The sequence below is a fragment of the Papaver somniferum genome, chromosome 11 (genome assembly GCF_003573695.1).
Source record: "Papaver somniferum cultivar HN1 chromosome 11, ASM357369v1, whole genome shotgun sequence".
In the NCBI taxonomy this organism is placed as follows: Eukaryota; Viridiplantae; Streptophyta; class Magnoliopsida; order Ranunculales; family Papaveraceae; genus Papaver; species Papaver somniferum.
Genome location: NC_039368.1, coordinates 3,717,754 through 3,733,241, shown reverse-complemented (window position 1 = coordinate 3,733,241; position 15,488 = coordinate 3,717,754). Strand labels below are relative to the sequence as shown.

General features: G+C 36.7%; 1 protein-coding gene across 1 annotated transcript; it reads right to left on the bottom strand.

The window, feature by feature from the left end:
- Positions 1–1,159: 1,159 nt before the first annotated feature.
- On the bottom strand, positions 1,160–4,216 carry LOC113323059 (GDSL esterase/lipase At5g03610-like). Its single transcript, XM_026571302.1, has 5 exons — positions 3,873–4,216; positions 3,471–3,734; positions 2,099–2,370; positions 1,696–2,008; positions 1,160–1,608 (listed from the first exon to the last, which is right to left on the bottom strand). The coding sequence occupies exons 1-5, from the start codon at positions 3,946–3,948 to the stop codon at positions 1,397–1,399; spliced, it is 1,137 nt and encodes a 378-aa protein (XP_026427087.1). The 5' UTR covers positions 3,949–4,216; the 3' UTR covers positions 1,160–1,396.
- Positions 4,217–15,488: the final 11,272 nt, after the last annotated feature.

The following is a 15,488-nucleotide window of genomic DNA, read 5'->3' as shown; positions in this document are numbered from 1 at the left end:
TTATGAGAAATCAGATCAATTAGTTCAGTTACCTTTCAAATAGGATAACATTGTGTTGGGTCTCGGTTTGTGGAGTTTGGGATCCAGTTGGCTTCTATTTGTGTAGATAATCTATTTCCAATATGATGAAAAATCAGTTTGTTGCATGGTAAGAACGATTGATGCAAGCTGTCTCCATTTTGGACTTGAGGAAGATGGCGTGGCTTCAATACCTTGTAGAATTGGTTGGTGATTAATATATATTTTTTATTAAATAGACTTCCAACAGATGAAGTTAAGTTTCTCATGCAGGCTCCAAATACTTTTCAATAGAAGAGCCTTGTTATGATCACTGCTTTTTCTTATGCCTAGCCCGCCTTCGGATATTGGTTTTGTTACCTTATCCCAACCAATAGGATGAAGTTTTCTAACGACGAGTCATGCCCCCAGAAGAAATTTCCGGTGATCGGATCTATTTGTTTGTGAACATTGATCGGTAGATTTTGTGTTTGCATAATGCACATATCATACGTTCAGTTCACATCGATTATTATATTATAGTATCTAAAAAGAAATTATAGTAAAAATATTTTTTTAACAGGTTAATATATGCCGAATTCTGGATGCCGAATTTAAATCTCTAAAATGGATTATACACATATGTATAATGTTCCATATTACTACCGAATCACGAACCGTTGACCGAATTTTGACCAAATTCGACTTTTACGAATCCGTATAATACTCGCACGTAAAATATGAAATAACGGGCATACTTCAAACTCGTGTAAATAACGGGCATACTTCAAACTCGGGAGTCGAGTTTCATAAAACGTTCTTGGTGTGAAGAAACGCGAGCGAATCCACTGAATCCCGTTTGTTCCATGAAATAGTGAGTATTCTTGGTCTCTGTCAAATATGAAATAATCCTCACAATTCGAAGATCCAGGATTTCAAATGAAGTAGGTTCATTGATTCCTTCTAAAGATTACATGGAATTTTGTGTAACATGATTAATTTGGGTACTCATATCTTTAGCCCAGGAAATAATCATAGCCGATATTATCTAAAGCCCAAGGTTATTAACAGTACTAAAAAAAAGTCTAAAAGAAAATGTGGTCAACTTGAATGGAAGATTACCCCTGAATAGAAATGCAGTTAGTCCTCCATGACAAGAGTATATAAAACAGTCTGAATTTGAAATTTTACATATATATTATTGTTGCAGAGTGATGGAGTACTAACAATGAAAAGCCCTAGAAAAAGGCTAAGAGCAAACAATCTGAATTCAACTCATACCTTGACAAATAAAAAGTATATAACCTCACTACAATCGCAACTCATGCACAAAAAAAAAAAAAAAAAAAAAAAAAAAAAAAAAAAAGACATTTTAAGTTTAGTTGAAGCACTTGTCAATTTAGTAGTAGAGTTTGTCAAGAGACGGTTGCATAGCCGCGTACACTGCTTTCCAACCCTGTTGTGTAGGATGTACCCCATCCCAGAAGAAGGCACTTTTTGGGTTCTCACAGATGGTATACTTCTTCTCCCCTTTGTTATCAACACTCCCACAGCTATATTTGTCACTTATGCCTAAGCAACAAGGCATTAGCGGGTTCTCGAATTTATGCCCTGCATCACAATAATCAATATTCACATTCTAATCCATTGGGGCGGCAATGTAGTTAAATACCAAAAGATTTGGTTAAAATCAAGTACCTGAATTTTGTTTCGGTCCTTGTTTGTCAAGAACAGACATGAAAGGAGCGTAGAGATCAAGGACATGGAATGGAGAACCAGTTGTTTCATTATTGAGCTTTTCAACAACTTGTTGCAACAACAAATTGTGAAAGCCCACAGCTGTGTTTTGAGATTCTTGGCATTTTTGATATGCCAAAGGTGCTGTTTTACTTGGAAGACATCCAAGTGGCTGCAAACCCATTACCACCACTTTCTTTACTCCTAATCCATGCACTTGCACTAGATTTACCCCAATTTGAGTCACCACTTTTGTAATGAAAGCCGGCAAATCCTGCAACAAATCAAGACTTCCAAAAACTAGTATACATTGAGATGGTTTAAGGGTTACATAATTCAGTAACATGAATATGAAAATGATTACCTTGTCACTGCCGTTGCGGAAAAGAAAGGTACCATAGTCATTGCCAGCAACAGAGAGGAGCGCCATAGAGTGATTAAGGTCATGTTTCGTGTACCATCCATCTTTCAACAATTGTGTAAATGTATCAATCTGGGTAGTCATATTTGGTTCCGGAACTAATGTATTGAACACCCCTGTACCTCCGTGGGCAAAGTTCATCCCATGCGGTATCAATGGCTTTCCATATTTCCTCAATTTGAATGGCAACGGCGACTTCACTCCGACGAACGATGCTGCAACAGTCAAAACAATTGGACTGGTAAGTGATCAAATTATGAGGTCTGCCAAACATGCCGTTTACTGGCTGATGATTAAAGAAACTGTAAGAAGAACAACAGTGCACAAGGACAAAATCACGTGAAAACAGAAACAAACAAGAATAAAGAGAACAGAGAAAGTTACATCACTATAGCAAAGCAGCAAGCAGATGACAACTAAAGAGCTTAAGATTAGTCATCACTTTCATAAAAGAAAAAAGGGGGACACACAATCATTCAGCCAAACTTTGCACTTTATTAGAACAGGTGTGTATGCAATAACCCAACCAGGTCTAAAATTGTGCATTCATTAGCTTTTAAGTGCTGAAAATTGACTCCTTGGGTAGTCTTAAATTTGTAGCTTGACCAACTCTAGACTGATTGAGCTAACCAATGAAAGTGATGAAAATTGACTCCTTCTGTAGTCATACATTTATAGCTTGACTCCTTCTGGAAATTATTCTATCATTAGAATAAATAATGGGTTAAAGTGGAATTCAGCACATGATTTTGCTCAGGAATAACCCTAATCAATCCAACATCAGTGTATTAAATTACAACAATATACAGTGGATTTCTTCCAACCTAATCCCTACATGTTTTATCTTTGGATCCCTTGGAAAAGAACAGGCATTGGCCCATGGGATTGTTCCATTCCCAAAGGAAGTACCACTAGAGTAATTTTTAATCAAAAGTAAAAAAAAAAACATGTTTTATTGTTGTTTGTGGTTTCAACTAAAGGTCAAACAATGAGTCAAAGTAGCAAACACAATGAGAATAAATGAAGTTTCCCCATACCCACAGGCCATATACCCCAGCAAAAATCAGAACTCATTCAATACTTTACACAGAGGGTGATTAAATGATTCTTCACCATCTTCATCTACTATCTTACACATTTTTTCTATTATCATGAATGAATAAAGTTAAAGCTATAAAATCCCACTACAAGAAAAGCAACACAGGATATGTGGCAGATGGGAAAGTAAGTAAAATCTGCCCCAGCACCAATAATAAAAATTCTTGCAGAGATGGATGAAAAAATAATATCTAAAACAGTAAATTATTGTACTGACCTATGAAATCAGTAAAGACACGGCCATCAGAGTAACGGCCAGTTGGTCTGCCGGGGAACGTTATACCATACGGAAAACTCCATGAACCACCACCAGCTTTTTGGTTGTTTCCTGTGTCAACATAAGAATCACCAAACACAAACAGCTTTGACAAACCCCCGTTATGATCATGATTATGTTGTTGCAATTGCTCATGATGATGCTTTTGGTGGTGATTATGGTGTTTCTTGTGGTGGTGCGAGTGAGTTGATGCACTTGCTACTCCTGCAATTAATTATCAAAAACCCAACATTAATTTTTACTAAATTCACAAGTACACAGACATTGTCTTAGGGTTAGAACACCTCAACACCAAGATGGCAAAGATTGTTATTACCGAGAGGAAATTGTGTTGTTGATTACCTGTTAGAAGAGCAAAGAAGATGGTCAACAGAACAATTGAGAAAACATCTAGCTGCTGCTTCTTTTGATTGGCCATCGCTAGAGGTTGATGATGAGAACAGAGGAATTCTCTATGTGTGTGTCTCTCGCAGTACTAGGAGAGAATTTGAGTGAGATTTGGAGAGACGGGTGAGACTTTAAGTGGTGGAAGAAGAGAAAAGTAAAGAGAGATTCCGAATTTGTGACCTTTTCTAATTAAAGAATTATGTGACTGATTTTTAGAAAAGCTGCTTTGGTTTTGGGGGGCACATGTACCTCCACCACCACTACCACCAAACTTTCCTAATCCCTGATGGTTTTTCTTCTTCTCCTCCTCCTCTTCTCTTCTTTTCTGGCCTTTTATAATAACTACTACCTGTTCGAGTTGACCCGGAATGATAAAGTCAGATTTGGCTCAGTCTCATTATAGTCAAAGTTTGACTCCAACAATGCACAACCACGTGTTGTGGCCGGTTGTGGTCCATTATGGTATCATTGCCAAAAGGCCAAGTCAGTTTGGTACTACTAGTTGTTTTCTTCCAAGGAATTTGAGTGTGTGCCTGTGTGGTAGTGATTCATGTCATGCCTGCCAATTCTGGTTATCTTCTTGATTTCAGTAGGCACAGGATGGTTTCCCATTTTAAGGTCTTTTATTTTGACATTACTTTGAATACCAACAAATTTATTAGGTCCAACAACTAGTGAGAATTCATTTAAGTTCGAGGATGAAGTTAATCTAGGATCCTTATATAGTATTTGCAAGCCCAAAGTGTAGCTCATTAATGCATTCGTCTTCTTTTTTTTTCATTTAAGTTTGAGGATGAATTTAATCTAGGTGCACTATAGTAGGCGATAGCAATTTGTCTTTTTTATTTCGCACCATAAAACACCATGGACTAAGAAGGCCATTTCTGCCACACGGATGCCAAATTCCACCAAGAATTACCAATGTGGTAGGGCCAGGGAGAACCGATTTAATTGAAGTAGGCTCTAATATATTTCAACTTTTTCAAGCTCCCATATCATTCTGATATTGGCAGCAATGCAGTGCCTTTTGTGTATCTAACATTTTCTTGAACCCGCAACAAAGAAAGAAAGAAGACATTTTCGAAAGTAGGAAACCAAATCTATTGACGGCTTGTCAGTACCACGACCGTTGATTGCATCAAAGGCTGCTTCATTAGTAAAAAGAATCTCTACTAAAAGTATTACTAATTTACTAAGCATTGAAGTTGATGAATTAACTAGTTAGTACTTTCATATTTTTTCTGGCAAATCTAGAACCAGTTTGTTGGTTATTATTTCCACATCTTGAATATTATTGTAAAAGGAGGAGATAGAGAAGGAGATACAAAGTAGAGGGGAGAATGAGTGAGAGATTTTCATTGGATGTGTATGGAATACAAAGTTTTAAGTCTCTATTTCTATAGATAGAGTACTTGGTGCCTAAGGTATGTAAACCCTAATCTTAGACACAAAGGGCATCTTAGTAATTAAACTTTAGGTTTATAACATTCCCCCTGATGACCATTGTGGCTAAGTCATTACAAATATATCAGGAAAACTCAAAAGAGAAAAACCTGGAATTACATAAGTACGTAACGACTTGAAAACAGTGTCGGACACGCAAATGTTGCTTCGTTAAAACCTTTACAAGAAAAACCCAGTGGGACAAAACCTTGACAAAGGAAAAAGAGTACAACGAGATCAGTCTAGTAAATGCACCTTTAATAAGGACGCTCCCCCTGATGAGTACTTCAATTAAATTCTTGGTTTGAAAATCTTTGAGTCGAGACATCCCAATTTCGCTAAACAATTTTCTTGAATGCAAAAGATCATTTGTGCTTCCATGAAGATGTCTATTGGTTGATGAAGTCTTCTTTTATGTTGCACAAGCAGTATTGCCTTCGGTTAATACTTTTGCAGAGTCTACGTTCTTCTTCGACATTGAGAATTTGTGTGATGGCTTAATGCTAACTTCTCGTGATGATTTGATGAAGTCGTTGATGGAGTTTCTTCGACAAAAGAGCCAAGATGTAGATACATTATTGTAAGTGAACAAAACGGTATTTGTGTGCATACCTTATGTGGTTCAGATGAACATCCAAATTTCTAGGAGATTGTTATGTTGATTTGGTCTAACAAAATGACATATTCAATGGTGGGAATCCACCAAATAATCACAATTGATACAACTCCCTCTTGGATGACCACCATGTTGAATTGATTTGCCTCACTAAAACCTTACCATTAAAACCCAATGGGAAAAAAATATGGACGAAGGAAAAAAGAGCACAAATATCAACATTAAATTAAAGAAATTTAAATGTCGGAGATATTGCCTCGTTAAAACCTTGTCAGGAAAACCACATGGGACAATACCTGAAACGAAGGAAAAAAAGTACAAATTTTGACATTTTTATTGATGCTAACCCAATTATATGAGTTTCTAAAAAAATTAAAATAAGCATCAAAAGAACAAATCTAGTCTATCTTAAAGACGAGTTAATGCTAGGATAATTCCAACTGCAGATTTAAGAAAGAAAGAAAACGGAATCTATGCTGCTAAAGCGTGGATTTTGGTGTTTTTAAGGACTCCTCAAGAGACCTATAACGTTGAAATCATCAACTAATTAATCCGAATTTTTGGTTGAGTACAAAATTTCTAAAAACACATAAAGGATTGTTGAACCTTATGTAAGCAAATAAAGTGGCTGCCTGAATTAAATTTGAATCCTCAAAAGATTACAAATTCAATATGTTCTTCATCCACGTTTCTTGTGTCACTGCAATATGAGTCCTTCAAAGACTACCACGTCAAGTGCATTGGATAAAGAGAACAAGTCCTTCAGAGTACTCACAAGTTCTGTGAGTTTGCTTCTCTTCTCGATGTGTCCATGTTAGTGAGCCTAAACTTTCCTTGTTTAATAATCTTGCAGGATCTCAAGAGGAGTCTCCGGGAGATTCATTTCTGCTACCAGCAGCGTCCCTTTAGGGAAATATCTCATGTACTTTGGGCTGCTCTTGGCTGCTGGAGTTTTCTTTGTTTTTATCGCCTTCACGATGTTCCTTCCAGTAATGGTATTGATGCCTCAAAAATTTGCTATCTGCTTTACCCTCGGCTGTATTTTCATCATAGAATCATTGTTCGCACTTAAAGGTCCAAAGAATCAGCTTGCGCACATGTCATCGAAAGAGGTATCCTATCTAACTAAGAAGTTAGATCCCACTAATGTTTTAACTTTATTTCACGTTACTGAAACTTGTAATTTTGTTTTGTTTCGTATTCTTGTGCAGAGACTTTCTTTTACCTTGGGATTCATTGCAACTATGGTTGGTACCAGTTATGTGTCCAAGGTGCTTCGTAGTTACCTTTTGTCTCTGCTCTTCTTTGTCATATAGGTATCCAACCCCTTCTCTTTCCATCTCAAATTCTTTTGTCTCTGCTCTTGTTTTACTTGCTTAGCTAATAGATGAACTTTTATCACTTTTGTTTTCTAGATTTTGGTTTGGTTAATGTGTTCATTAGATTCATAATTATAGTTAAGGCTCTTAATTGCACGAGTGATTCACATATATATATATATATATATATATATATATATATATATATATATATATTAAGGCTTTTAAAGACCATCATCAATGAACTTCAAGAGTTTTTTTTCTTTTCCCGTCACTTGTGTATTCATTGTGATAATGGTGCAGTCTTTAACCCAGAGGTGCTTGACTTTACTGATGATGAACTTCAAGGCTTATCTTAATGTCTCGTTGTGCTCTCGGTGTATGATAATGGTGCAGTCTTAACCCAGAGGTGCTTGACCTTACTGATGATGATCTAGATGAGAAGTTTTATGCCGGTGCATCGATGGTTACTTCACTCTCATTGGCTCTCTCGTATCTTATTCTTGCTGCTGTACCTCACATGTTTGTCAATGGATGCAGGAATATTCTTTCAGTCACTGTTGCCACTGAATACTCCTCTTATACTTGAAGGTAGTTTAACAATAGCTTATTGTTTGTGTTAAAGATAGAGACTCATCTGCTGAAGACTCTCAACCAAAACAGTTAGCATTCCGTGTATGAAGGAATGACCGAGTATTTTGCGTTTAGATTAGTCTTACGGGTCTTTAGTTACAGTTAAAATAGCATCTGTAGCTCTTGAATAGGTTGATTAGTTGTAACAATCTTTGTACTCTCTGATATAAATAACAAGTAGACTCCACAGTTCTGTGTGTGGAAGTCTTTCACCAAAACTCAAATCCTAACTTGGTATCAGACTTGATCAAAGCTACGCTTCCAAACCAATTCAAAAAAAAAAAATAGAATGTCGACAACAACTCAGTTAAGAAACATACAGATTCATCATCTGGTAACACTTAAGTTAACAGAAAACAACTACCCACAGTGGAAAACGCAGTTTAAACCAATTCTGAAGGGCCATGGACTAACTGGCTTCATTGATGGTTCAAAAACTATACCTCCTAGAACACTACCATATTCTGATGCTGAAAATCCAGAGTTCACTGCATATGAAGAACAAGACTCTCTTTTGGTTGGGTGGCTGAACTCAACTCTTACTCCAGAGTGTCTTGGGGTTGTACGTGATCTTAACACATCTAAGGAGGTATGGGATGCACTGGAGGCAGAATATGCTCGAAAGACAAAGTTTCACCAGATGAATCTCAAAAAACAGTTACACAACTTAAGCAAAGGTAACAAATCTTTACGAGTCTTTTTAAATGAGGCTAAAGAACTATTTGCACAGCTTGCAGCATCCGGATATACAGTCAGTGATGATGAAAAGAAACAATCCATCAGCAATGGGTTGAACCAAGCATATGATTCGATTGTCTCCACCTTAGGCACAATGGAGAACCTGAGCATGGATCTGTTTTACTCCCATCTTCTAAACTTTGATATGCGTATCACACGTCATCTTGAGGAAATACAACAACCAATTGCACATATTGCTGCTTCATCAACATCAGGAGGAAAAACTTACCAAAACAACAACCACAATCCAAGTCAACGACCTTTTCATTATCAACAAAATCAGTCTAAACCTCGCTTCAAGTCTCCTATGCAAAGCAACAACACTGCTGAGAAGTGTCAAATCTGCAAGAAGAAAGGACACCTTGGTGACAAATGCTGGTTCCGTTACAAACCAAGCGCCAATATGCCGAAACCTCAAGCTGCATATATTGCTTTTCCTGAATCTTCCTATGGCAATCAATGAGTCACTAATTCTGGTGCTACAAATCATCTCACAGCAGATATGAACAACTTAACAATCCCTCATGAATATACAGGCACAGAACAAGTGCATGTGGGTAATGGTAATTCACTAAACATCACACATACTGGTAATGCATCTTTCACACATAACTCAAATTTTGTTTGAATAACATTTTTCATGTACCCAGTATAAAGACAAACCTGTTATCAGTTTCTCAATTCTGCAAAGATAATGGTGTTTTCTTTGAGTTTCACTCATCTCATTTCTTTGTAAAGGACAAGACAACGGGAAAGCTGCTGCTGCGCGGACTGAATAGGAATGGACTGTACATTCTTGATGGCCTTACACAAGTCAGCATACAAGGGTCTTCTCAATCTCATGTTGCATCTTCCATGCCAACATGGCATCAACGTCTGGGTCATCCAATGCTCCGTACCGTGTCTAGCATTTGCAATAGGTTTTCACTTCCAGTTTCGAATAAGATGTTTACTTTCTGCAACTCTTGTCATGTTAGTAAGAGCAGAAAACTTTCTTTTTCTCTAAGCACTACATCTTATGATAAACCACTATCTTTGGTTGTTTCTGATATCTGGGTCTCCCCTAAACTATCCAGGTCTGGTTTTCGATATTACATGCTCATAATGGATGTTTATTCTCATTTCACTTGGGTGTTTCCTTTAGTACAACGTTCTGATGCTTTGTCTATTTTTACTAATTTTCGAAAACAAATTGAAAATCTTACGGATCATAGGATTAAGATTTTTCAGTCTGGCAATGCCTTAGAGTATAAGAAGTTCACAAAGTATTTAAATGAATCTGGTATTCAACACCGATTCTCTTGCCCTCATACATCACCACAAAATGGAATAGCAAAAAGACGTATTAGCCATGTCACTGAATCTAGCCTTTCCCTTTTATTTCAAGCACATATGCCCTCTTCATTTTGGGCTGATGCGTTTGTCACTGCTTGTTACTTAATTAATCGTCTGCCTAAATCATCATGTGAAATTAAAACTCCTCTAGAACTCTTTTTTCATAAACAACCAGATTACAAGTTTTTAAAGGTTTTTGGTTGTCTTGCTTATCCTTGCCTCAGATCTTATAACTCAAACAAGCTAGAACCTAGATCACTCCCATGTGTCTTTATTGGATACAGTAGTTCTCATAAGGGTTAGCGGGTTTTTTTTTATAACCAACCCCGCACCCACATCGGGCGGGTTTGGGAAAAAAAACCACGGGTTTATTGGGTACGGGCGGGTTTGGGTATCATGGGAGGGTCTTGTGCAGCCCTAATCCCTAGAAAGCTTATATTATGCATTATCAAAAGAAATATTGTTATTCTTTAGACCGTGATTGTCATCGGATAAAGTGCAGTTCTCATCAAGAAGAGTACGATTAAACATATTAGACACCTCTAGAGGCCTGAAAAGTTGACCAAATAAGGCAAAATGCTGATTCGAACGAGCACGACAACCAGAATTGTATATTTGAAGACCCGGTACCTGATCGTGTAGACTCAGACGATCACCCTCCAATTAGGAAATTTGATCTTTAAGGACATCGCACTAAGTACGATCATCATTCGCGGAAAATTTAAACTCATATCGCTCGGAAGTACGTTTTTGGCGACGAAATTCCTACAATACACTGAAAGCATCAGAACTAAAGAAAATGGTGGACAAAGCAAATAAAAATTAAGAGAACTAACCTCCGAGGCAATGAAAGTGCACTTATCTTTATCATGCTTGGAGAGTTGGGGTGACTCAGCACCAATCCGTTGAGGTGACAAACCTAGAGCAATAGATATTAAATCCGACCATTGAGAAGCTTCAGAAGCAGCAGCACCGGCCGGGACAACATGTTCCTCCTTGGAGACAACGATACTAGGAGTGTCACAAACCACAATAGACTCCTATGGAACATGGTCAGGAGCAAGCGACCAAAGTGGTTGGGGGGAAAGGCTGGTGGCCATCTCGCCTTTTGACGGTGCAATATGCATCAGAGTTAAAGGGCTAACAACATGAACCATAGTTCCGCTACGCGAACCTCTTTTCTTGAGCGAAGGATCCTCCTTACCAGGCGAAATTTTTCGCTTAAAGAAACTCTTCTTCGCAACCTTTTTTCGATCAACAGCAGGGTTAACCGGATGTTTTGACAGAAGGGGCCTGAGATAACAGATAGAAGTATGGGAGTACCAAAAGAAAAATAAAAGATCAAGATATGGAAAACTCATGTAACTCACAGGTAACAAAATAACAAGATATGAAAAACCCAAGAAACCCAGTGAATCACCAAAATCCAAGTAAATATAAACATACTGAGGAGACGATTCTCCGGAAGAAGGAATGGAATATTGACGACACATAGTGATAAACCTTATGGATGAACAAATTCCGAAGAGACATGTCCTTTTGGAGAAGAAAATGAGAAGGTATAATGAAATGAAGAAGATGAAGACAAGTTTCTCTCTCCATAAGCATTTATTAAGGGGGTAGGATCCATTGATATGGTTATATAGACATAATCTGTTGACATGGTTATAGTTTTTTTTACTGATCTCAACCGACAATGAATTTGAAGCTAAATTTTTTTGTAACATGTTATTCTTATAAGTATTTACATTCTAACGAAATTGAAAGCATTCCGAGATGTATAAAACCACCATCTACGATTTTGAATATTAACAGTTGAAGATTAACGGCTGAAATTAAAATTTGTGGATGATGAAGTTTCATATTTCGGAATACGCTCATTTTTGGAAGGAATGTAGAGTTTTATATGAGGAACATTTCACCAAAAAATTAGCTTCAAATTCATTATCGGTTGGGCTTAGTACAAAAAATGGCGCTAAAATGTGAAGATTGTGTCAACATAACCATGTCAACGGTCCCACCCCTTTATTAAGATAGGCGAACCGGCTATAACCGTATCCGGTCATCATAAAACCTAATGTGTCAATCAAGAAAGGGAGGAATCACTCACGTGGAAATAATCACACGGGAAAAAACTGGAAACATTTCGGATAAAGAAAGAAGTAAATCCAAATACGAAACATCGAGCAAAGGATACTCGTATTATTCCACTTACAGAAGAACAACGCGAGAAGAGCAAAATGTAGAGGAGAAATATCGCACAATACTAAATTATAACCTCGCCTTGACTAAGACAACCATTAACACGAAGAAGAGAGAAACTAGGAGAAGAGTAATTTTGTGACAAGGAGAAAAAAGCACGAAGAACAACCGTACGACAGGCACACCACGACATCAATCAAGAAGAGCACGAAGCAACAACGCGAAAGACAATGACATATCCCCAAAGCCTGGCAAATACGACATAATGAATAGAGATCAATTAGCAGATATTTTGCATGTGAACCCAGTTGTCTTCTACCATGGTATTTGCTTATAAAAGGATTCAAATAATGAAGAGAGAGGGGCAGGTTGAGAAGAATTCAGTCAAGTAACAGAGCTTAAACCATTCCTAGAAGAGAGAAAAGACGCCATTAGAGTTTCACCTTTTACTTATCATCTCCATTGTTATGTGTTTGAATCTTTGTAATATTTGTAAGAACACCATATTCTCAATATAAAACTCGTTTGAAAATCATACCTAGTGTCAAGAGGTGCATAATTTCATTAATGTTTAAGTTTATCCTTATGACTTAGACTTTGTGTTCTTATCACTTCATTGGATGTAGTTGTGGGATTTTCGCAACTACACCATGCCTTACATACGCTAAGTACTCAAATTGATCTATTCACTGGCTAGGCTAATCTCCTATATGGTTGCAGTTGGTATAAGTCACAATCACAACATCCACAAATGCGTTTGTCAAAAAAAAAAAAATAGAACCATAAGCTATAATGTCTTGTAATTTGGCATTGCAGTCAGGAGACCATGGAAAACTCTTCGACTCGAACAATCTACAAGGTCTCTAGTTTCTCTGTCTACTATAACCGTGTTTTGTTTCACCTCCCAATGGAGCTTCTTTCGAAGTCCTCTTCATTCTAATCTTAGATGGGGATACCAACTTGCTTTTTCGATAGCGCAAGTATTAATAAACTCATGTAGTTTCTTAATCTTCCAATTTTAAGAGTTAAGTAATTATATTTTCTATAATACTTGAAGAGGGAAAACTAAACATACAACATTTTAGTACCGAATTGAATGATGTTTTGGATATAAAACATTTTATTCAGTATGATGTTTTGGATACAAAACATTTTTTTAGCTTTTGATTTATTTTATGGAGTTATCCTATTGGTCATCTTATGATTTAGGATTTCCCGGAGATGTCTACTGATTCAGGCTTGGCAACTTTTACATAAAACTCAATGTTTCCGCAATTAATGTCTCTTATAAGCTTCCTCACACCCAAAAACAATTTCAACTCCCGCAGAGGCAAAGGTAAAATAAGCAATAGAAAATTTGTGTCATGAACACCTTGTATAAAGTTCAGAAGTTAGTTTCCAAAGATAGAAGTGTGGTTTCCTGTTGACGGATCAACTGTGGGAGGCAAAGACAGAAGTATTTATTGCAATTAACATTACTATTCATCTTATGCACACCCCTACATGCACTGCATATGCTAACTACTCAAATTGTTCTATTTACTAGCCCAATCTCCCACCTGGTTGCATAAGTCACATTCCTAACTGAATATGGGCTTCCAAAAATGTGTAATAGTAAAAAATGGGGCCATACACTGAAGTCAGGGATCCAATACATTTGCTATATACACTCAGAAATCCGTATATGCACACATGATCGGTACTCCAGAATATAAAATGAGTTTTGGATTACTGCTACAAGTGTGGCTGATCTAATTAATTTCAAGATGACTTCGGTTATATTACTCTCACTCTATGAGAGCACTTCTTTATCCAGAAGAAAAGACTCTGGCAATTGTTGGATTGCAATCTGGAAACTATACTTCCCTCGATAATCTTGTTAATATTTCTCTTGTTAATATTTCCCTTACTTTTCTTTGCTGATATATTCGTGCTTAACCCCTCTAGTTACTTGCATTTTGAAAATTGTCATTGATACACTTGAAGTCCATACAATCATCATTGCTAAACTAGAATATTAGTGTTAGAGGGATGGGTAGTAATCCATAATATAATCTCTATTTTAGAAACCTATTTTGAGGCATACTGGATTTTTTTGAGGCATACTAAATAAGTTCAAAATAGGGTCACTAAATAAAAAACAACATCATCCCTTAATCACCCTTTTTGATAATGGCATAACTACCCTTACATAATTAGTATTAATGATTCTGATTAGATTTGATTAGTTAGGAATTTTAAAGATTGATTAAAAATTAAATTATTAGTGGTGAATTAGTAGAAAATCAAATTTATGTGAGAGAGTTGGGGTTTTTGAGAGGAAGAAGAAGAAGAAGTGAAAAAGAACTTGGATTTTGAATTAGTGATTAGAAGTGACCAAAATGTGTGATTCAAATCAGAGGTAGATTATATACGAGGTTTAATTTCTTTTTATAAGTTGAATTTGTCAAAAAATTGAATTTTTAAAACCCAGATTTACTGATCAGATGAACAGTTCGGCTGAAAAGTTATCAGCCGAACTTCACTCAGTAATTGACGAATTTAGGTTCGGCTAATTCGAACAAAATCTAGCAAAGTCGCATTAGCCGAACATAGCGTTATTCTAAATCATACACTAGGTTCGGCTCAAAATTGATACTCCAAGATCAGCCGTACTGATCTTCTCAAAACCCGAAGTTCATCTTTGAAATTATATTCAATCGATCAAACAAAATAAAATCAATCAAAAACGAGATGGGTTTGTTACATATACATTCTAAAATACATCTAAGAGCAATTGAGATTTGGATTTCTCACTCCAATATCGCTCACTTCGATTCGTGTCTGCTTTGCTTGATCAATTTCTTAATTGATTTGGAATCCAAGATGTTTAAGTTTAAAGTTTATTTTGATTTTTGATTTTAGGTTTTTGAGGATAAGGGCACTCTAATAATTTAAATTATTTAAGGATATATGGGTAATTGCATTACCTTTAGACACCCCTTATAAACCCATCCTAAATGGTATAATGAACGAGTATGCCTCGAAAAAATTGAGTAAGACTCAAAACAGGTTTCCTATTTTATCACGAATGAAAATTGGCAACCCATGGACCAGCAAGTAACGGGTTTATGGAGGTGGGCTTTATGCTGTGCCAAGCTGGATAGCAGGACACATATCCCCATTCTACGAGACCACGACAAAGCTAGCATTTTTGTTTAAAATCGTGCATGTGTGGGAAACACACATTCAAAAACTCACGGTCAGACATGGAGCACAAATCTGCCCTTTAAAAAGAGATGCTAA